We start from the raw sequence: 24522 nt of genomic DNA on the forward strand, positions 1-24522 counted from the left end.
TTAAATATACACACTGCAAATGTTAAAGCAACACTTAAAAAAGAAAAAAGTGATCACCTCTATGTTCATTTGCAAGATGATTGATTCTAAGCAGTGTGGCCCCCGGCCGGGGCTGGAGCCCGGCTGGGACGCCCAGGAGGACGGGAGGAGGGCTTGTGCCTCCTCCAGACCGCGAGGGGGCGTCCGTCCTGGTTCTGTTGGGGGCCACGGGTTGAGGGCATGGAAGCCCTTCCCTGTAGGGGCCCGTGGTCACCACCAGGCGGCGCCCCGATGCCGGTTTATCCCGTGCGGTTGCCGGTCGGGCTGGAGCCCGGCGGGGCGCTTGGAGGACCGGAGGAGGGCGAGTGCCTCCTCCAGACAGAGTGGGGCGTCCGTCCTGGTTAGGCAGGGGGCCTCGGGTACAGGGCTTCGAAGCCCAGCCCTGTAGGGACCCGTGGCCACCGCCAGGCGGCGCCCCGGTGCCTAATTATCCCGGGAGCCCGGCACTTCCGCCACACCAGGAAGTGCCGGGGGGAAGACTTTGTGTGGCACCCGGAGAGCTGCCAGGAAGACAGCCGACACTTCCGCCACGCTGGGGCGTGGCTAAGGACAGAACACCTGGGGCTCATCCGGGAGCCTTATTTAAGGGGCCGCCTCCCTCCAGTCATGGGTGGAAGTCGGGAGGAAGCGGACTGAGCTGGAGAGCGAGGACAGGAGGCGGCCAGGAAGCAAGGCACAGAACTGTGGGCCCTGGACTTGGGGGAATCAGTGCTGGAGGCACTGGGGTTGTGAGTGCACGTGACTTTCATGATTATTGTACATAGTGTAAATAAACAGTGTGATGGGTGAGAAAATGTTGTCCGTCTGTCTGTGCCGGGGCCAGCTTTCACAGTGGCGTAGTCGGCAGGATGCTCCGCCTGGTGCAAGGCGGGACCTGCATTCAAACAAATTTCTGTGAACGGCCCGGCGCAGCAGCGGAACCCACACACTGGCCGCGGAGCGCCGCACAACCCGCGGGAGCGTTCGCCCAGAGACCGCCGCGGACAGCGGGATGGCTTTCCCGGTGCGGAGGAGGACTCGACACCGCCGAGCGCAGCGAGCTCCAGCCGCACTGTCGGGCGGACAGCCAGGCCGGCGTTGCTTCGCTGAAGGCCACACCAAGGCAGGGGCCGAGGCATGACGGGATTCGGGAGGTGAGTGCCCTGCCCTGCAATCATCGGCCCTTCGGGGTCGGACTTACCTTTGTTTTGACAGGGAGGGACGAACGGATCCGCGTCGTGGCAGAGGCACGCGGGCCACGGGCCTGTCGGCAGCGCGGCGACGGAGGCAGCGAAGAAGGCTGCGGATTCGGAGCCGCTGCGGCTCAAGGAATCGCCGCAGTCACAACGCGGCGAAGAGGCACGTCTCCGCACTCGGAGCAGGGGAGGCAAGATGGCCGCGGGCCGGAGGTCCCGCCCGCTGACAGGCACGGATTGGCGGTGTGTCTTGCGTGCCCGCCGATGATTGGATAGAGGCGGCCCAAGGACCGCCAGTCTCGTGCCCAAACCGAGACCCGATTGGGCCAGAGGGAGTGGCCCAGAGGAGGCAGGCGTCGCGTGGAGCTGATGGACAGGTAAGCCCACCGACGCCTGTCTCTCTCTCCACCAGCGCTCGGCGTGTGTCGGAGGAGTCCTTCGCCCGCCAAGCCGCCTTTAGAGGAGTTGTTACGTGTTCTCGCCGCCAGTGTGAGCAGCTGACGGGAAAGGCGGTCGCGTCGGGAGAGACGCCGCGTGAGACGGAGGATCGGCGCGGCGCTGGAACCGGAGGCCGGCAGAACACGGCGGGGGTGGTGAGTATTACCGTCCCCGTAAAGCAAGTGGGGGGGTTTGCCGAACATGGCTGTGACCGTTTACGGACGATCAGCTCAAGTAAGCAACCTCCCGACAGCAGACGCCGCGTGCAGACGGCTAGCGAGGCGAGGAGCTCGAACATGCAGGGGCTGGTAGGATCGGGCTGCTGAGTGCCCTGGGTCCTAGCGCCCTGCGCTCCAAGTCCGCGGCTGTCACCTGTCGCTCTGCCGGGACGCAGACGGGGCTGGTTTTGAGGTTTCGCTGTGCTCAGACCCAGACCGCCAGCGCGTCAAGAAAAGAAGGAGGAACCGGCGGGTGAATGCCGGTTCCTCCGATAGGAGAGGACGCGGCGCTGGGTGCGCTGCCCAGAGAAGGGCCGCCCTCTGGATGGACAGAGGAGATCCCTGGGCGGCTGGGCGAGCTGCCTGCGAGCGGTCCCGAGGCCGGCGAGCAGACGGGCATGGAACCTGCGGCGGAGGACTTCAGCAGGCAAGTTGGGGCTGTCGGAGGGGGCAGGAGCACGGTCGGTACGGAGACCGACGGGCGCCGGGTGAGTGTCCTGGCTGTGCTTCTGGCCCTCTGTTCCTTTATTTTACAGGCCAAGCCCCGACGAGCGCTGAGGCCGACGCCGACAGGGACCTGCCCTCCTGGAACGGGCGCTCGCTGGAGTGCTCCACACCGGGAGGTTTACAGTGACCCGCTGGGGGAACAGCGAAGCAGAGCGGCGCAGACCACAGGGGGACGTTTGCGCGGCGAGGGTGCCGAAGACAGATGTCCCAGGGTGCCGTGTTGGACCCTGGGGACATAGTAGGACCCTCGCTGGGGATGTGCTGCCCTTTCGGGTTGTGCCGTTCGGACCCACGTGTCCTCGCTAGCGGTGGGGCACTGTGGCCCCCGGCCGGGGCTGGAGCCCGGCTGGGACGCCCAGGAGGACGGGAGGAGGGCTTGTGCCTCCTCCAGACCGCGAGGGGGCGTCCGTCCTGGTTCTGTTGGGGGCCACGGGTTGAGGGCATGGAAGCCCTTCCTGTAGGGGCCCGTGGTCACCGCCAGGCGGCGCCCGATGCCGGTTTATCCCGCGGTTGCCGGTCGGGCTGGAGCCCGGCCGGGACGCCTTGGAGGACCGGAGGAGGGCGAGTGCCTCCTCCAGACAGAGTGGGGGCGTCCGTCCTGGTTAGGCAGGGGCCTCGGGTACAGGGCTTCGAAGCCCAGCCCTGTAGGGACCCGTGGCCACCGCCAGGCGGCGCCCCGGTGCCTAATTATCCCGGGAGCCCGCACTTCCGCCACACCAGGAAGTGCCGGGGGGAAGACTTTGTGTGGCACCCGGAGAGCTGCCAGGAAGACAGCCGACACTTCCGCCACGCTGGGGCGTGGCTAAGGACAGAACACCTGGAGCTCATCCGGGAGCCTTATTTAAGGGGCCGCCTCCCTCCAGTCATGGGTGGAAGTCGGGAGGAAGCGGACTGAGCTGGAGAGCGAGGACAGGAGGCGGCCAGGAAGTAAGGCACAGAACTGTGGGCCCTGGACTTGGGGGAATCAGTGCTGGAGGCACTGGGGTTGTGAGTGCACATGACTTTCATGATTATTGTACATAGTGTAAATAAACAGTGTGATGGGTGAGAAAATGTTGTCCGTCTGTCTGTGCCGGGGCCAGCGTTCACAGCAGTCAAATCGGAGTACATCCTGTACCAAACAACACTTGTAAAAGTAACCCAATAGAGGAAATAAATAAATGCGTGCGTGCTTGTGTCTGTATCTTCGCTTTGCTGCATTGTGCTTTTGTGTCTCTATCCTTTGTTCTTGTGAGCTTGGTTACACTCTAAACCAGGGGTCTCCAACCTTTATTCCCCTAAGAGCTACTGTTACAACATTAAAATGGCCGAGAGCTACTCATGTTTTCTAACATTTATTCTCATAGCTTATTTCAACCCAAACAAACTGAATAAGCTTGTTTTGCCTGAACATTTGCAAAATGTTGGTGTCCACAACTCACATTTTGCATTAAGACATCACAAATAATATTTAGTTCACCTGCAAAAGTGCATTTTGAATGTCTGTATGCATTTTCTAGTGTATCTCACGCTATTGTATTAAAACATGAATGCTGTCAAAGCAAAACAATGCAATTCCAAATACACAGATATTCCTTATTCATTTGTCATTTTGTTCCATGTCACTGTGTCACTTTATTCACATGTCTAGTTGCACGTGTGATGTGTTTTTTAGTGAGTCAACATGAGAGGCAGGTGTACGGTGGAGTGGAGCCACTTAGGTTGACTCTTATGGAGTCATTTAAATGTTCGTCTGTCAGTCTTGTTCTGAACTTTGATTTTATGACATTCATGCCAAAAACGGCTGACTCACAGAGGTATGGAGACCCAAACAAAGCAGTCATTTTCAGAGCTGCTTGATGAAGATTCTTATAGTTATCAGGCTCTACTAAGTTCTAGAAATGCTGAGAATGCTGTTGACACTTTAACTGCACATTATTTTGAAAGTTTAATAATATATAATATATAAAATCCAATGTCTCTCTGTCTGTATGTCTGTCCGCTTTTCACGAGAGAACTACTTAACAGATTTAGATCTGTTTTTTTTCTATAATTTGCTTGAACATTCCGGTTGATTTTGCGACTTCTCTCTTTTTGCTATGTATCATAGTTTGCTTGAGGTACCAATTTACTTCGCAAATCCGAGAAAAAGGCAACGGGCTGAGGGGAGGGGCCTTCCTCACTCACTCTCCAGCTTCAGCGCGTGTTCCTTAACTCCGTTTAGCTAGCAAACGAGAGAACAATTGAATTCAGCTTTGCTTGATATTTAAAATAAAGTGTTACTTAGGTCTTGATGAGTTTGAGTCCGGATATTCTCTTAAGTGTATGCCACATTGAAAAGATAGATTGCAATTCAGATTGTGGGTCGTGAATTTGTGTTAGAAGGATCGTGATATGATTTTTTGGAAAGATCGCCCACCTCTAATTTGACTAATCAAGTTTTCCAATTTATGTTGGATACATTAAGCCTTTGGCGTGTTACCGGTATTTTGCGAGTGATGTGTTGGAGACCCCTTTTCTAAACCTGTCCATTTCGTTAATTGCTTTCATATTAATTTTTAAGTGAAAAGTGCTCCTTATTACTGAACTTATCAAGTTTAAGTAATAAATATTGATGGGAGGCTTTCAACTACCGTAAAATATTTACAATCTGGTTTTTACAGGGCTCTGAATTTTTCATTACAATGGTAACAATGCTGGCCATGAAATTTATTGCAAAATTGTACTGGCCAGTAAATTGTTTGCCTTATGCACATATGTGAAGCATTCAAATACAATTTAGATGGTTACAGGTCAGTAAGCAATACAACAAGTGCTGTAGAAGACAACTCCTCTATGCCTGCTCTGTCGGGATATGTTTTTCTTCTGTAAAATGTGACCAGTCAGTGAATGTGATGTTGTAATGACCAGATTCTAATCAGGGAAGGGCCACAAAATAAGCACAAACCAACCAGAGTATCATTTCTGGAAAACTCACTTTTCACCCATCTACATCATAACACTGATGCATGTTTATGAAAGTGTTTAGTTTTGGAGAGTATTTCAGAAATCTTCATTTTTAGAGGCTGAAAATGCTGGGCTACTGTTGAGAAAATGTAAAAACAGAGGCCAGTTTCTGTGTTTTTAAATAAAAATGTAGTAGTGTGGATGGGCCTAAGCCATAATTCTAGAGCTCATTTTGTTGTCGGCTTGGGTTGGCAACAAGGCCTGCAAGCACACAGATTTCTCAGTAAAAAAAACATTAGTACAGTGTTTTCTCTTTTTTCAACAAGTGGCTACTACACACCTATGGAGATTTGTAAATATGGTATTTCAGAGAATGTTGTGAAATCCTTCCACGAGGAGGTGCAAAAAAAGGGGAGCAGGTCTCAAAAATTCACTCAGATGCCAAACTAGCCCTTATTCCTTGTCTGCAAGCACTTGAAAGATCTCACCCCCAAGCTTTCAAGGCTGGCTTTCAGGCTTACACAACCTTAAAATGAGATACATTTTTAAACTTCAAACAGAAGAGGGGGAAAGCTAAAAAAAAATGACTGTCCAAGAAAACCATCAAAGTTCATTGAAGATTTTTTAAAATATTTATTATAAAGAATTTCAAAAAAAGAGACATAGAAAGGAAATCTAGGAAAAAGAATAAAATAGGTTTTACCCTAAAGGCAAACATAAAGCAAACAAAACAATCAAGCAGTAAGTCAAATATCAGCACCTTATAATCAAACTAGTGGTCAAAACCTGGAAATCCAAACAAGACACATAAATCAAATTCCTAAGTCACAGACTAGCAAGACTGTCAGCTTCTCAATTTACTCCAGTGGGGCTAAGTTGTGTACTCAGGTGGCCTCACCTCCTTGGGCTCAGTATACAAGAGACAATGCATTTGAAGACACTGTAACAAAGTAAATGTTTATATGTCTGTCTGTACGTATGTATATAGTGTGGAATATGGCCAGCCAGTGATCCCGGCCAATACCCCCAGGCCACCAGGTGGAGCCCTCCCTGCAGCATGGAGTTGCCCCGAATACCAGCAGGGAATTATGGACAATGGAGTTTTCATCCACAGCCCTACTGGATACTACAGGGGCCAACAGAGGACGCTGCAGGGAGGCCCAGAGACTCTTACGTGCCCTATAACCTGGAAGTATGTCTTAGTCACAGCGACAGGAGGAATGACGTACTTCCTCCTAAGAGTTTTCATCTGACCTGGAAGTGCTAGGAGGTCACATGGAGTCAGGGTTCGGAAGCACTTCTGGGTCACATAATATAAAAGGACAGTGGGAGATCCCAGTCGTTGAGCTGAGCTGGGTGGAAGGGTGGCAACGCGTCTGGGAGTGGAGGATTGGTTATTGATTATTGTTATTGTAATTTATGAGTATTGTGAAGTGGAGGGTGCTTTGTGCACTGTATATTAATAATAAAGTCAAGTATTGGACTTTTACCTGGTGTCTGGCGTCTAATCTGAGGGTTCAAGGGGACGACAGTGCCCCCTATCTGTCACAATAGTAAATCTGTTACTGTACAGCACCATTCTTTATTGAATGTTGCTTATTTTTTAAATGTATGTGGGGCTGCCCAGGCTTTTGATGGTGGCAGTTAATAATCATAAAGATTACTGAACTACCAGCTGGACACAGAGCTTGAAAACAGTAAGGGATTTTATTCCCTGATCACATATTATCCAGAATAACTAATTATGGTATGCATGTATAACTGCTAAAGTGATATGCCTGTTACAACACATGGCCAGTGTGCATGTGCAGTATAATCCCAAATGAAAAATATGGAGTGCAGATAATGGAGCAGTTTTATGTAATCTTTAGTCTTCTACAGAAATACTGATTTCACTTGTTGTCCTCTATAGGATTTTATAGTCCTTTTGTTTTAACAGCAGCATATCCCATTGAATGTACCATCTAAGACACACATACACACACACACACCAAATGTGTAGGTGAAAGTTGAGACGCTAATGAAAGACATTTTAATGGGACACAAGCAAAGAGTGAAACGGAAATTAATTATGTACTAATACCATGTTATACCATGTTCTGAGTCTATAAATGCACCCACTGCAAAAAAAGCATATGCAAAAAATAGACAAAAAACTTTAAATGGGAGTTGTTTTGCTTTTATTTTGCAAAAAAAAAAATATGTCAAAAGGGCATTTACAATTTACTTGACAAGATTTCTTAAAATAACCTAAATAATCGTAAATAGAAATTGTTGATAAGTAAATAATTCTTACAATAAGGAAAACAAGATTTAATGTCATGATATAAACACTAACACTTGCTTATATTTCATTTTTTGCAGTGCATGCAATTATTTTTAGCATTAACAAAGAAATTCTAGGTTTATGGGAGATGGAAACTTTATAAGCAAGAATGCTCAAGCTCAGCCTGACAAACTACTGACAGGAAACTCTAAGACCAATAGCCATGAGCCCCTTGGGTTTTCACTGATCGGTTTCATTTTGCATGGTCCACATTCCTAAACAATGCCCATATTATATGTTTCTTTCCTGTAGAGTGGTTGTGCCCACTGGCAAAGAGTGCTGAAACAATGATGGACAGCTCCTTACTCTGTCTGCATAGCTTGCTAGCTAACAGATAGGAAGTATATTGCTGGTTTGCTCTGTGGAAAATGTCTTCCTTCTCACATGTGAATTGTTTCTCATTTGCTACTGTTTCCTGATGTATTCCTGCACTTTACTGAAATCACATCTGTTATTGGTTCCTTCCTTACACCCACTGCAGCACAAATAGGTTTCGCTTCCCATAAACTGAAATTAAAAAGCCACTTCAGAAAATGGGTAAAATTTTAACATGGAATTTTAATGAATGTAATTATGGTTGTTTCATCATGCCAACAAATAAGCCTTTATAGTGTCTAAGTTGAAATGGTTTTATAAATCCTTCTAAACCATAACCAAAAAAAAAACCAGAACACAACAGAAGACACCTAAATTAGTAGCAGACTGGTGTCCCCCTCTGCTTGTAGACTCAGAATGTCTATGGGCTTGCCTTCCAGTTGGAATTCACTAGTCAGATTTGTTTTGAACCAAAACCGCAGGCAAAAGAACGTTCTGAGTAAATCAAGAATAAGTTATTTGAAAACACCAATAAAGCAGGCTTAGTATCATTGAGAAAAATAGAAAGAAAATGTAATGATGTTGAATCTTCCATGGCTGAAATGTTAGAAATTAGAAATTATGGCGGAGAAAACAATTGTCTGGGTGCTTTTTTATTTGTTTTTTTTATTTCCAAAAAGTAGAACATTATACCAGCATACTACACATTCAGACAATAATAATAATATAACAGATACAACAACCTACTTTAAAATCAATCCAAACTAAAGAAAAATAAAACTTAAAAGGAATAAAATGCAAAGCAAGATTCATAAAAGATCCCTCATCATCTTTTGAAAACAGCATGTCCTGACTAAACTGCCATCATGAAAAATCCCCCCCATCCCCTCCAGGAGGCGCTCTCTTGGAACACATTTAGCGACAGGCTCATTCCACCATTGTGTGCTGAGAAGCACCTCTGGGGGTCTTTTCTACCCACTGTGATCAAGCAAGTCAATGCTTCCACCTTATGTACTCATTAAGTTTACTTTTATTTTTTTATTTACTTATCAATTTATTGATTGATTGGTTGTATTATCTGACCTGTGAGTCTGTATCATTGTTTTTCATATTTCTGCTGCCTAATGTATCTGAAATTCTCCATGGTATTAACAAAGTCCATCTAATCTAATCATCCCTTATCTCTTATTGTCTGTCTCTCTTACCCCTTCACAACCTAATAACCAATGCGTGGTGAAGGTCCTGGCACAAAAGTGGCTGCCATCACACCATCCAGCTGGATGCTGTACATTTGTAATGGTTGAAATGAGCACCCATTGTCTAAGTAAAGTGCTTTAAGTAGCTACAAAAGCGATATACACATGTAATTATATTTTTAACCCTTCACCAAGGGATATGAAAACCTGGGTGCTTGTTAAATCTTCACACCATAAGACATTACAAAGCCCTTTTTGAAGTAACTTCATGTCAAACCATGAATGCAGTTTTACACAACCATATGGAATATTCTGCGATCTAGTGGAGAAGAATTACATTGTCTGAATTTTTAGGTACAGATCCTAGTGCTTGGAAGTCTTGTATAGACAGAAGTCAAATTGGATAATGAAAACACAGCACTGACTCAAGAGTTAAAAACAAATAGACGCATCAGTATAAGCTGAGGTCAGAAACTTTACAGATATATAGTGAAAGGAAGCTCCTTAAATATTGGCGATAGAGGATATTTTTCATATATATATAGGCATCTATGATAGCTTACATGCCTGGTTACAAAACTACTTCATATTTGTCTAGAGCAACTATTACCTAACAGTTTTAGTTTATCTTAAATGTGCTATTTTACTACTACTACTACTTTATAAGCAGCTTTTATTAAACAATTAACTGGACAGCACTTTTAAACAAGTTAAGTTAATGTTCAGGCTGTTTCATTTACTGGCATAAATCATTTCCAGTTCAATGGATTATTTGTTTAATTTAGCTGGCTGCTTTTGAAACTGTGTATCATATGGCTTGATTGAATTCAAATTTTTCTTGATAATTCTAAATTATCTTTAATATTTGTTACATTTTTTCAACACATACATTGACTATAGCAAAAACTTCATACACTGTGTTCGATTTGCACACAGGAGGGTTGAAAGAAACACCAGGATGTCAGCACATTAACGTACTGAGGTCGCGGCTAGCATGTCAAATGGTGTCTTCATAAGAGAAGACTTACTTTCACACCAGTCATTGAGAAACAGCACCACCCTTTAAAAAACACACTTCTGTTAATCTTAAAGACTCAAGGAAAAGCATCAACATTTCAAAACATAGGCCTAAATAATTCATTTAACTGGAAACAGAAAGTAGTTGTGATGACTAAGACAAGTCATTTTGATGATTGAGTTTAAACGATAGGTCCAACATCCTCGAAGAAAAAATTAAAAACAAATTTAAGCCGCTATATAAATAATATGCTTCTTCGCTACATGCATAGAAGTATACAACTTTATTTTCTTTATTCCCGTGAGTTCTTCTCAAGTGAAGATATTTTATACATATTTGACTTAACTTTGATATTATGAAACACTAGTCTGCGGTGGGCTGGCGCCCTGCCCGGGGTTTGTTTCCTACCTTGCGCCCTATGTTGGCTGGGATTGGCTGCAGCAGACCCCTGTGACCCTGTAGTTAGGATATAGTGGGTTGGATAATGGATGGATGTCAACACTAGTGATATATGACATTGCCGTTAGATTTTTTTTTGTACTTTCAGTAATTACTGAAGCAGCATTCCAATGACTGGTTATTAGATATGAGGCAAGGCTAATGTCTGGTGCATGTTACCAAGCAGAGTGAAATAAATGGCATCCACAATGTCAGCCTGTCTGTGGGAGGACTGCATTGCTAACATGTAGTAAAGCAACAAGAATTGTGCCTGGCTAATGAAGCTATTATTCTAAAAAATGTGTTTGTGGGTACTATAAGTATGTTTTTTTTAATAGTTATGTAGTGTAGCTACAGGTATTGGGAAACACAATGAACACATTAGCCCATTTGTTTACCTTTGCAGTGATGAGAGGCTGACTGATTGTTGCTTGACTAACCTCTGGTATTTTTTTCTAGCTTTATAGTTGACCCTGTTTAATTACTTAGGTCAATTTAACTTGTTTGTTATAGTTTCATATTTATATTTTTATATATGTAGCTGGGATACGTCATGGCATGAGTGATTTAGTATGTCCATCTGTTAGTCCATCACTGGATGGACTGATGTCTTACCCGGGGTTGGTTTGCGCCCTGCGTGTGGCTCCTTTACCTCGTTGTCTGTGCTGAAGTAACTGGCTTTAGAAAATGGACAGATGTTTATTTTTCACTACAGATGTCATTTGTATTATTTTAATATTTTTTGGCTCGCTTCTGACATTCTAAATAAAGCGCAAGCCCACCCATCTCACACCTGTTCTGACCAGGACTAAGAGAAAGCGGATGAAGAAATTAAATGGCTGGATGTTGTGAATAAATTCAATGCTGCAGCTGATGATAATGGCTATTTTTTTGTCTTGTGTTTTGTACTACTACTGTATAATTAACTTTGTACTGCAGATGTATAGTGATGCATTTTCTTGTGCTGGCATTCCTCCAGTTTCTGTTCTAAAAATGAGAACTTTGTATATCACGATACTTTTGTTGTATATTGCATTAATAAGACATTATGAACCTATCTTGGTGTCAGAGCAGCACATGTCAATCTCCGAACTAGACAGCAATGGTTTATTTTGGAGTCTGCACATTCTCACGGTGCAATATCCTTATTCCAGGTATTCCCTTTTTTTCCCCACTCGTATTACAAGACTAGCAAATCTAAACTGACCCATTATGAGTGTTGGTGTGTCTATGTGACGGACTGACGTGCTGCCCAAAGTTGATTTCATTCTTGTGCATGGCGATGCTTGATAGACACTGACTCCTCTCAAATGGCTCATAAAAACTGCAGGTTTAGAAAATGAATCAGTTGATGGACAACTCTAAACTTAAGAACTACTGATAAATGCAAAACACTGTACTGCTTATATGTTTGCACTCCCTACTGTTTATGTCTCATAAAGATGCTTAAGTGTGTTAGAAATTAATAAGTACACACAGAGGTGTGTGTGTCTACCTCACGGCTGTATTGCACTGGGTAAAAAATCCCACCCTGGCCACTGTCTGCCTGGACTTTGTACATTCTCCCTTTGTCTGCTTGGGTTTTCCTCCTGTGTCCCGCAGATGTGAGGGTAAAGTTAATTCTTGACTCTGAATTGGGCTGGCATGGGCAATTGTGCTCTGCATTTGACTTGTGCCCTGTCCACGATTGCTTTCTACCTTATGCTTGATACAGCTGGATACGCTATGCTGGCCTGCTACCGAAAAACTGGATTAAGCAGTTTCAGTGGATGAATGAATAAAGAAAAGAAAAACAACACACAGCAGTCTAGCATATATCCCTGGATAATATATATGTATATTTTTGGATTATTAACCGTCTCCAGTTTGCAATTAATAATAATTAACAAAATTCAAAAAGTGTGTATTTCTTTGTTGTTCTGCTTTTTTTTAACTGTTAAATTACAATGTATCAATAAGCAGCACGGTGTAGAAACTGTTATTAGTCGATAATTAATAAGTGACTCTGAAGCTGATTTTCTTTTTCATTGTCATTTGTTTAATATTTACATTGTCATTGATTTAATATTTACAAATATGATCAAGATAGGACTTGAGTTCAGATTTGTACTGAAAACAGGATTGAAGCACTGTCATCATTTACAATTATTTGCGCTCTCATCTGAAATGAATACACGTCAATTTTCTGCTGTCAGGCAGCACAACCATCACTTAAGTTTAGACCTTTTGAACAATCATGCTGAGTTGCTTTAAAAGGCAGCCTTTAAAATCTTGAGTGCTTTGTTGTAATTTAATTAACAGTCCATCACATATCAAAGCTTACAGACTTGGAGTGGTCAATTGTCCAAATTTATCCGGGAAGGGGAAATTTCCATGTAATCCAATAAGTACGGTTACAAATGTAAAATTTTTTGAATACCTGCCTGATGCCAAATGCTGCTTGATATTGTCTAAATAAAAACACATGAAAGAAAAATATCTTTGTTGCATAGCTGATAATGAAGCATTCAACCTGAACCGCAACCCCACAAATTGCAATGAGATGTGCATCTCCTCACATGGACTGAATCCAAGCATCTTCTTCCTTCGTCGCCGCCTCCTCCTCCTCCTTCACCTGGCACATCCCCCTCCCCCAAGCCCCCAAGACTCCAGGCTTTGGGCTGCCGCTGAAAGCAGCCTGCAATTGTCAGTTCACCACAAAAGGGGAACTAAAGGCAATTATTTGGGAAGAATGGAGGCGTGTACCCCTGGGACTCATCTGTGCATCTGTCCAACAATGCTGAATACACCTGAGGCTTACTGTTCAGTCAGATATGGGGCACAGAAAACAGAATAGGGGAGACCTTCAATTATGTTTGGGGGTTTTAATTAATATTTTCATTCATTACCTTTTCTATGAATTGGACATCTGAGACATAAATTTATGACATGCAGCAGCTACAGGACATCATGAAATTGAGTTACAGCTTCTGACTGTTTCAGTGTGAAAAATGTGTGATCTTTTCAATGTGATGTGTTGAGGGTTAGTAGTCAGACTTGGGCACTAACTGCAATTAAGACTGCATTCATTTCATTAATATTTTAAATAGAAATTTCGGGAATGAAAAAACCGTTTTGCTTAAGAAATGTTAGTATTGGTTCATTGTAAATTGGCATTTATTTTTCTTAGATTTTCAGTTCAAAATAAGTAAACTTAACATGTACATCTCAGAATGAAGTCCTGAAGCATATAAGATAATATTTCAATCAAAAATATTTAATCACTCTAGTACAAAAGAAACACTTTTACATAAGTAGGAATTATTTTTAGAGGCATCCCACATGAAGAGTAAAACTAACTTTTAGCAGCTTGAACGGTATACTCCTTCCTCCAGATGTAGTCAGAGGAGATAAAGTTCACTTGTTATTATTTGGTATCTGCTTTTGTGGTCTTACAAAGAATTGAGGAACAAAAAGAAAATGGATGAATATGACCAGTTGATTTGCTTTTGTTTTAGTTATTTTTTAACACCTACAAGAATGCCATAATTAAAGAGCTACATGAAGCACCCATATTTCTGTTTATAGCGTATAGCACCCATCTGAAGTGAATACAATCCCAAGCCACGCCACAAATGCATTGCTGTATTGCAGTTGTTTATGTGTATATATTTTATATTTGGAGCAAGCAACACATTTGGAATCTTTATTTTATCTTTATCACTTACATTCTTTTTTTTTCTCCCCCTTGCAGTTGTGCTCGCCGACACTTTCATGATTTTGACTTTCCTGGAAAAAAATAAGGTGTGCTATGTCCAGTTCACTAAAAAACAAAGCTCCCCTGATCTGAGCAGAAGACTGGAAAAGCTTTCAATTTCTGAACTCAAGGTAGCTATAATTTTATGTCCTGTTTGATTACATTACCACCAGTGCTCAGTATCTCTAGGAGTCCCATTAGGAGATCCAGGTTAAGCAGTATGTTTCTAAGCACTGGATACGATTAAACAGTAATGGGGTTAATCTTTTTAACAGGGTTGTAAGTGGATCACTTTCAGTTCTAAATTGAAGAAATGTCTGCTTTGTTAAACGGCATTGGAATACAAATCAAAATGTCAAGAAAAAGTGTACATAATAGAAATAAGGGGAATGCCTGGATGCTAATGATAAAACACATGATTAAGTAAAGGAATGACAAAAACATAATAAATGTCAAAATGCTTACAGTAAATTATCTATAGCTTCATTTTTTGAGGTTTTTCATTTTGATCACATTTTTGTCTTTTATTGCCGATCAAAGATGAGATGTGGCAGTAATAAACTCGGTGGATATTTTTTGTCTTCTTCAGTTACAACTAGACTAAAAACTAATGCATGCACACTTGGCACATGAGGAAGGCGTGTCTCTTGCACATTAGCTGCCTATGAGCCCTTATTTATATTGTTTTACGGACTTGTTCAGCGTTGAGTGGAGCAGCACCATCCTCTCATTCTTCTTATGAAACCTACTGTGGCAGGAAACTGCGTAGCCAATTTTACTCTTTTGCGGAAATACAGAATAAACCAGCATTGGACCACCTCATTCTTCTGGATGTGTATAGTAAATACTGTATATAGACTTACACATATAGAATTACACAGCAGGAATATTCTGAAAAATGTGTAGTATGGAAATAGCATCTACTAAAATGCAGAATTTTGCATCCTAGAAGGAATGCAACAAATTTACGGACACAGTAAGACACTTCTATCAGCAGTTCCATGTTTTTTATTGAATAAGAAAACATTTAAAAATGATCTTTTACCAGATGGCCCAACAGATTGGAACAGCGTTTCAGACTTTATCAGGCTTTTTCTTTAGCTACTTTAAGATAACTATATGTATTTGGAGCACTGGTGCTTGAGATTCTTACCTCTTGGCCAGATCATTGTTAGTCTCCACAAAGGTTTTAAAGAAAGAGTTCTGATCAAGATCCCACTGTGTAAAGAAACGGGGTGCTTCCTCTCCCCCTTTCCTCTTGTAGGAGGTAATGGGAAACATGTTTTCCTTGGACCAAATACTTATAGTTGTGTGAGAGCAGGGTAATGTCCCAATAGGCAGGCTGCCAGTCAAGGCAGGACCATCTCAACTTACTTCAGGCCCTCAATCAATGGCAATGGTACACATTTCAGCATTTTGTGAAGTTTGTGTTTTAATTATAAATTTAAAAATTTTTATTCTATTTTTAATTTACTATTTGCACATCATGTTGTTACACTGTGGACCCTGAGCTTCGCAATTTCGTCTATCTGTATACTTGTATATGGTTGAGATGACAATAAAGTTCACTTTGACTTTGACTTTGACTTGATTAGCAGTTCTACTGCCCACTAATTTTTGGAGGACCCTGCATGCATTACTCAGCAAACAGGTGAACTAAACTGTGACAATATTGTAAAAGAATATTATTCAAATGTCAATTCAAATATCTTAAAAATCAGTGAATATAATGTAAGCAGTATTAATCTGGCACATTATGCTGCACTTTTAGCTACTTTTGTGATGGTTATTGGCGTTTTTTTTTTCTCTTAATTTTTGGCCCCATGGTTATTTTATCTCATCAAAGTACATAATTTAGGATTTACAGTCAAAGTCAAGGAAAACTCTTTTTGATCAGATTAGTGTGAACGTCTTTTTATTTTAAATATATTTTAAACTTCCAGCCTTAGTGTTCATGCCATCTCCTAAATTAAAAGATTCTAGAGTGAGGGAAACTGAATTCATGTTACAAGATTGTAAATGAAACACACTGCAGAGTCAGCAAACCTGCAACTTGTCAAAGAGGATCCTCGATAGTGCTGGTGAGCACACAGTGAGCATTTAAAAATGAAAATGATACCACAAATATTGATTGCAAGTTCTTTATGATGAAATTGCACATGTCTCTTTATATGAAATTTATGGTTTCAATATATTATCGTTAACATTTACTTTCAGACATTCTTTTGCTGTTTTTATTCATTCTTGACAGCACTTTTACTAAAAACTTTGCATGACTGGTGCTATTTTTAGCAAGATTTATAAATGGTGTTGCTGTTGTTATATTTAAAAATAAATAAAAATAGATATCAGGAGAAATATTTCAAGTATATTAATACTATTACTATTCAGAATCAGAATCAGAATATCTTTATTGTCATTGTAACAAATACAATGAAATTAGGTGCAGTCCCTGCGGTGTCAAAATATAAATAAATATAATTACAAAAGCATAAGAAAGGATAAGAAGAAATAAGGTAGAACACAAACATTCAACATAAGACCTTAATTGCACATGAACACTATTGCACAAGATTATTATTTTTATTATAAGTAATACATGACTTATTCCATCCAAGATTCTCTACATAGTTTTGCCTGCTGAATCCACAACCCCAAAAAAATCTTGTTTTGAGACGACAGGTTCATTTCATGTGAAATAATTGTGTTTTTTCATCCTCCGTAATTCCTATTATTTAAGGAAAATGTATCCATGCATTCAAAAGCGTTATTAATATTTTAATGTCATTTAATGAAGTGTTTGGAGTTTTAGTAAAATATTTTAAATTATGGTGCTATCTATCTATCTATCTATCTATCTATCTATCTATCTATCTATCTATCATATAGTGTGTTTTCTATCTATCTATCTATCTATCTATCTATCTATCTATCTATCTATCTATCTATCTATCTATCTATCTACAACAACAACAACAACATTTATTTATATAGCACATTTTCATACAAACAGTAGCTCAAAGTGCTTTACATATTAAAGAATAGAAAAATGAAAGACACAATTATAAAACAAAATAAATCAACATTAACATCGAATAAGAGTAAGGTTCAGTGGCCGGGGGGACAGAAAAAACAAAAAAACAAAAAACAAAATCTATCTATCTATCTATCTATCTATCTATCTATCTATCTATCTATCTATCTATCTATCTATCTATCTATCTATCTATCTATCTATCTATCTATCTATGTGTTATATAGTTCTTTTCTCATCTATCAGTCTATGCAGTCTTCACTAGAAATTGTAATTAAGATTGTAAACTGAAATTTTCATTTGAGTGTGTCAAGTCAGAATTTGTTATCAAATTGTAATTATATTTTAAAATATATATTTTTATTTTATTTTTATATAATGTACTTTTATTTATAAATTTTATTTGAAGCATTTTCTTTCTTATTTCCATTATTGTTGCTAACCCACCACCCAATCTATCTATTTAATGTTTATGTGCCTTTTGCTTAAGCATGTTACATTTAACTACATTTTCTCAAGCGCTATTTTAAAAATGTGCAATGAGTAACTCAATATAAAATGTCATGTATAAGAAAGTGTTTGTTGAGTAGGAATAAGTAAAATATTTTGGACATGTGAGGAATGCCATAATTGCAAAGATTGCCTTTACCTTTGATGTGCATTCAGGTTAGAAGGAGGTCAGCAATAGTTTGGTTTGTGCAAACAGAAAATACTTTTTTATTTGTACACATAAATTTCAGCTAAGGATTTTAAGGCATTAACCCCATTTTAATGGCCTCAATTGAGTGGTGAGATCACAATTTGGATGAGCCTGATTATTTACTAAATACAATACATAAATGCATTGGGTCCTTAACACCCATTGCACTCTGGCATTATCGCATTACCGTCATCCTTTGTTGCCGTGCAGACGGGAATATGAAAGCAATCTGTCCTGTAGTGAGACTGGCTCCAGAAGCATTTTCCTGATAAGAGGACCCCCTGCCCTTCGCTAGTGTTTGGTCCAGTAGGCTAAGCTGTGCGCCTAATCCCCAGAAAGTGGTTCGATTATTGCTGACCAGCAAAGGCAAGATGGTATTTTTTTTTTCCTTTTGCTATCAGGCTGCTATTAATTCCTTGACTGGAAATGCAGTGCAATCTATATATGTGAAGTTGTTTATCTGTTTATATATTTTGGGAAAGATGGAGAAGCTGCATGCCTTGTCCAAATGGTCTGCTGCTCATGTTTTCAAACAACTGCATCTCAAAGTAAAATTGCTCTGAAAAGAAATACACATTTGATAAGTGCCTAATAGAGTTGTATTCTAATATACCAGAGAGCAATCGAGGGTTAAAAAGCTATATTTAAAAATATGAAAGAACATTGCTAATTGTCATTTTTCTTGTTTTGATGTAACCAAAATAAATAAGGATATTAAAGTTATAAGTATGCTAGTAAATTAGAATGTATTCTTAAATTCTTTTCCTGGTTGTTTAATGAAGAAATGTTGGTGTACATTAATAATCAAAATGGAAGTAAATATATACATACATGAATAAAAGATTGATGTAACTTTAAATTGACAGCACTTTTATTTCCTTTTTTTTATTTATATTGTCTCTAGAAATCTCTGTAGTCAATAAGTAAAATGTAGCTGTTGTCTATGTAGGACCCCGGCTAATTAACAGAACTCACTCCTTGAAACATTCAGTGCTCGACGAGAGTCAAGCACCCTAAGAAATATAAATTACAGGATAATATCAAATGTGTGTGTGTGTGTGTGTTTTGCATCAGGTCTCCTATGTGGATTTACCAGGACCATCTGGACGAAGGGTGGATCGCCGCTTGGCTTTAAACTGCTTGCAGGATATGGCTATTTGCTGGTGGCCAACAATTAATGATAGTGCCTGGCCTTGGTCTCCGATTTCCAGTGAGAGAGACAGAGCCAACCTGGTGTTACTGGGGTGCACAAATGATAGCTTTCAGGTAAATTATTGGTCTTTTTCTTTTGACATGTTTTAATTTGATAAAATGTGTATTGAAAATGTAAACCAGCTTTGAAAAACCAATGAAGGCACACTTCTTTTAATGGGATAAAAATTAATTTGGGTTGCTTTTTCAAAAGACGCTTTCTATAATTGCATAGAAAAAATGCATCAAATACTTAGCTGCATGCAGATCACTTCAACTAATTTCTCCTTTAATCTGAATAAATCTGTCCGGGTGCCTTCTCCCTATGATACTCAGCTGGAATTAGGGGGTCCAAAAAGGGATGGATGGATAAATGCTTGGATGGTTTTATTAGCTGTTCAGGTTACTTGTTTTCTCAGCCCACATTTAAAATGTGCATTGTATATGCTTGTCCAGATTAATATTTTCTACTCAGGATATTACAAATGCAAATGCAGAACATCTACTGGGTGTTAATTTAGTCTAATAATAAAAATGCAGATGATGGCTAGTCATAAATTCATGGAAACACTGCTGCTCTGCATGTTGCTTAAAGTTCCCTCACATTGCTTTTTTCACAATGAATACATGGTGATCACATAAAATTGAAATTATAAAACCCTTATACATTTGTTGTTTGTTCACTCACTTGCTTAGTTATATCATCTTAAGGTTTAATGACTGATCTGGGATTTCTTTACTTTGACGTTTCCCGTGTACTAAGGGTTTCCTGTTTTTTTGCAGTCTCTACGCACCGTAGCCACAGTTCAACAACGTCACCCTGCCAACATGTTTTGCCAATTATTCCTCGTCTTTAGCACTAATCCCGAGTCATACATGACTGTGAGAGTCGTATTAGTGTACCTGTTTAAAGGCAATAGCATTCTTTCAATTGCTGATTTATGTAATTCATTATTTGTTTGCCTTTTCCTGATATATTTTTTGAATCGAGTCCTTAACTCACTCTGGGGGATCACCTCCTCTCTGCGCTGCTTATATTTTTACCCAACACGCTTCCACGACACAGAGAGTCAAATATTTAAAGAATGACCTTCTTTGGAAGTGGAAAACAAAATCTTGGTAATTTGTAACGAAATGCAAAGCCACGTCCGAAAATGGAAACAAGTACGTTATGATAATAAGCAAGTTATGAAAATAAATGCAAAATGGTGCAATATATTTATTTAGTCTGTTTGGAGTATGTAAGGGATTTATCTGAGTCCTTCACCTATTTTTCTACGCTCAAAAAACATGAAAGTCCTTCCTTGCATCATTTCTAATTAAAGTGTTTGTTGTCATTTTCAGATCCACAGTGTGAAATTAAGCTAGCAGTTTATGTAAGACCCATGGAGTAAATCAAACATTTTTCTCATCAGAAAGACAGGGACTTCAATCACTTCGAGCTTAGATATATGTTTCTTTTGTTAGGTTTTCTATCTGCATGCTAAACCAATTTTCTACTTAGACTCTAGCATTTAAAACTGTTATTTAGTCCCCTATGTGGTCTTTATCCCTACCCCATACTGATAAGCAGTGCCATTGCAAAAAAAATCCTTAATTATTCAGGCATTTAACATTTATAATGATTTGTAGTTCACACATTGAAAAACAAAACAAACATTTGCCAGAATTGCTCCTGTACAGGCAGATGTTATGCATGTATAGAAAAATCTTGCGTTTTTTGTTTATTTTTGACGTGCTTTATTTCCAAGTGATGATTCGCTGTGCAATATGTAGCATTACAGGGCAAAACTGGTGTTTCAGAATTTTCCCAAAATAAAATGCCCTTGAATAATTTATCATAATGGTCAAAACATAGCTGCCAGGTTCAGAGTTCAGTGCGTATAAATTGTGTCACCCAGCTGACACGTGTGCACTTTCTTATAATTAATGTTTTTAAGCCCCAGTGCAAACAGTCAAGCTTCTCTCTTGGCACTCTGCATGCTTGCTTCCTTGAAACGGCAGGGAGGTAAAATGTTATGAGTGCTCTGCCCTTTGTTGTCAGTTTGAGAAAACCCTGAAATCCAGGAGCTTCTGGGAGTGCAGTGCACTAACCCTTCCTTGTGTCTGGCCAGTATGGGAGGCTTCCTTTGACAGCTAGAGGTCTGCAGGGTGCAGTTATGGTGCCTCTGTGGGGAGTGCTCCCTCTCTTGTAGCTGTGCGTCACGCCAGTAGCCCAGCTGGTCTTTCAGGATGATGGGGTGTTGCTGAGGGTAGCATCTTTTAGATGGCACTTTGCAGTGGCTCTGGCATTGACTTTTTGGACTGTCTTGCTCAATTTCTCGGTATTCCTCTTTGAATGAAAATACATTCTCTGTTCGGATATGTGGAAAGATGAGACACATTTATTCATGCAACTGCTTGTTTTACCAGTAGTGGTAGCTTTCAAAACATTGCATTACAATCAATATATCTGGCAAATACTTCCCTATTACTAAATGACCCAGCAAGAATTTCACTATCTATCAACATGGTATGAAAATCTCCATTTCTAGACAACTTGTCCAGTAAAGGGTTCCAACAGATTTAAACTTAGGGATTAGTCCATAAAGTCTATCAATACTCTTTTCGTTTCCTTCTGCTCAAGTCACACTGGTGTGATGTACACAAAGTTCTGTATAATGTTAAATGAATTCAAAATTAATTGTTAGGTCTTTCCCTGCCATTATTAACTGTGTTTTCCATTCAGACCAGTACTTTGCAATCAATGTGTTAACAGATAGATAGATAGATAGATAGATAGATAGATAGATAGATAGATAGATAGATAGATAGATAGATAGATAGATAGATAGATAGATAGATACTTTATTAATCCCAAGGGGAAATTCACATAATCCAGCAGCAGTATACAAATACAATATATGTACCACTTATTTAATATATGACGTGAGTGTGCGGAAAAATTTGGTTCTCAGTCAATGCAACTATAAAATGTTACCTTACTGTGTATAGCTACATGTGATAAATGACCATTTTATTAATCATCCATTTAAATATTTAAAAATAGAACTAATAATTCTTCCATTCTACTGTGCTGTGCGAAGTACAATATTGTGATTCCTTTCTGTATCTTTCATTATCTTATGTCTTTGAGCTAAAGGTTGGTGCTAAGCTGGTTTGGCACAGCTCAATCCCCTCAACTGGCAATGCCTCTTTTGTACATGGGGAGGTCACCTATCTGTCAACAGCCCTCCTTTCTTGGCAGGGGAATTATGAACATTCAGAAAAGCTTGGCTTGGATCTTCTGAATAGCAAGTGATAAACAATGGCTTGTAACAGCTTTATTTCCTTACATGTGTGCAATGAATTCAGTAAGTTAACGTTTATTTTCTATGAAGCATTTCACCAAACCTTGAGCAATTCTGTTACAAAAAGGTAAATAATTAAATCTATTAAGTGTTAGTGGACATACAGTAAATTTAGTTTATATGATCTGATCACTGAAGATATGAATAAAAATTAAATTAAAAAGTAAGCAAGAGTTTTCATAGGTAGGGATACAGTTAAGAGTTATACTAAGGCTGCTCATAGAAAAGGGCTGAAGGCCGATATTTACACTGACAATGACACTGAAATGTTTATATGGTCCTTACTGATACATGTAGGGATTACAGTGAAATTCCTAATTGCATGTGCTAATCAACATGCAGCCCCTCATGGAAAGAGATGAGCTTTTTGAGTTGTTCTGTTTTGCTTGTTTTAATGTATTTACTTTAACATAAAGAAGTGCACTGACACATAACCATTGATCATGGAGCATACCCAAGGCTGAGATGTTTAAAGAGCTGAGTGTTGTCAGTCAATATGTGAAGAAGAAAGTCATGTTGGTGACTTGTTCAAGGAAAATGTGTAGATTTTGAAAATCCTGCTGCACAGAAAAAGGAAACTGATAAGTTGTCAGACTCATGAAACAGTACTATTAGCTACATGAACCGCAATAGTACAGTAACACCATTCTCTGTGAAAAAGTACATAATATATTTAAAATCCACATTGTTCTTTATTTTCATATGTTCAGATGCCAGAAGCATTAACTCTCAGAAAAAAACAAGACATCGGTCTTCTTTTTAATAAACTTGCATTCCACTAAAGAGTCATGGGGAGCTGGAGCCAATTCCAACAACATCAGACTCATAGCAAAAACCCACCCTTAATGAGATATGACAACTGACTTAGAGTTGTCTGTCATCCCAGCCTGCTTTTCTTTGATGTGAGGAAGGAAACCAAAATGATGTGCTCAGAGTCAAAATACAAACACACAGGGAAGAACTCGTACATCGCACATAGGTGGTGCTGAGACTTTGAGAGCAGCACTATTAACTGTCAACAGTCCTCAAAGGTAAAATGCAAGACAGTAAAATTACCCTTACAAAATAGAAACACATGACAATATTGTTGAACGAAATTGTTACTGCACTTATATGAGTATATTTTAAGAATAAGTGTATTACAATATCTTGAAGTATATTGAAATGTATTGTAAAATATGTAAATTATTGCTAATTTGGTATTAAAGGCGCTTTTCCACTGCATAGTACGGCACAGCACGGTTCAGTACAGCTCACCTTGGTTCGGCTCGGTTTGCGTTTCGACTGCAGTTTAGTACCGCTTTAGAGTGGGCGGGATTATTCACATGTCGTTATAGTTGCGCCGCCTCTACTGCCGTGACACCGTGGAACTTTTACAACAACACGCAGACAACGACAGCACTTTAGCTCGACGACGCGCAACGGTAAGCATCTAAAAAAAAGCACATCACTAGCTAACTTTTATCACTGTTGCAAAGCATAAAATGAACTTAACTGTCAGTGTAACATTAAAATGCTGATTCTGTATATTACAGATCTTCCACATTTTGCAAAAAAGTCGCCGCAACAGACCATCTGTTTGGACATTTAACCGTGCCTCAGAGTGGTGGGATGTGATTGTTCCCGGTTTTACAAACACTCAGAGGCTGGAGAACTTTCGAATGTCTGAAGAAACATTCATCCACTTATGCAACAAACTGCGTCCAGCGATGGAGAGACGGGACACAAACTTCCGCGTGTGTGTACCTTTAAAGAAAAGAATAGCCAGTGACGCAGTAATGACGATTTTCTCCGGCCATTCAGTGACCAGCAGAGTTTAAACATCACGTTTTGGTAACGGTTCGGCGCGCTTGGAACCTCGGCTGAGGTGGTACTAAAAAAAGGACCAGGTACCAGGTACTGTTCCCAGTGGAAAA

The 24522-nt window shown here is 40.4% G+C and overlaps 1 protein-coding gene across 3 annotated transcripts in view; it reads left to right on the top strand.

Annotated features, from left to right (window-relative positions):
• The window catches only part of LOC120516726 (WD repeat containing planar cell polarity effector), a 456415-nt gene that overhangs the window by 311843 nt on the left and 120050 nt on the right, over window positions 1-24522 (top strand). For all 3 annotated transcript variants that reach the window (XM_039738613.1, XM_039738612.1, XM_039738614.1), the window contains exons 9-10: window positions 14329-14462; window positions 19140-19331. In XM_039738613.1, coding sequence (XP_039594547.1) covers window positions 14329-14462; window positions 19140-19331 — 326 coding nt within the window. The remainder of the gene's footprint in view (window positions 1-14328; window positions 14463-19139; window positions 19332-24522) is intronic.

Source organism: Polypterus senegalus, chromosome 16, assembly GCF_016835505.1.
Source record: "Polypterus senegalus isolate Bchr_013 chromosome 16, ASM1683550v1, whole genome shotgun sequence".
NCBI lineage: Eukaryota > Metazoa > Chordata > Cladistia > Polypteriformes > Polypteridae > Polypterus > Polypterus senegalus.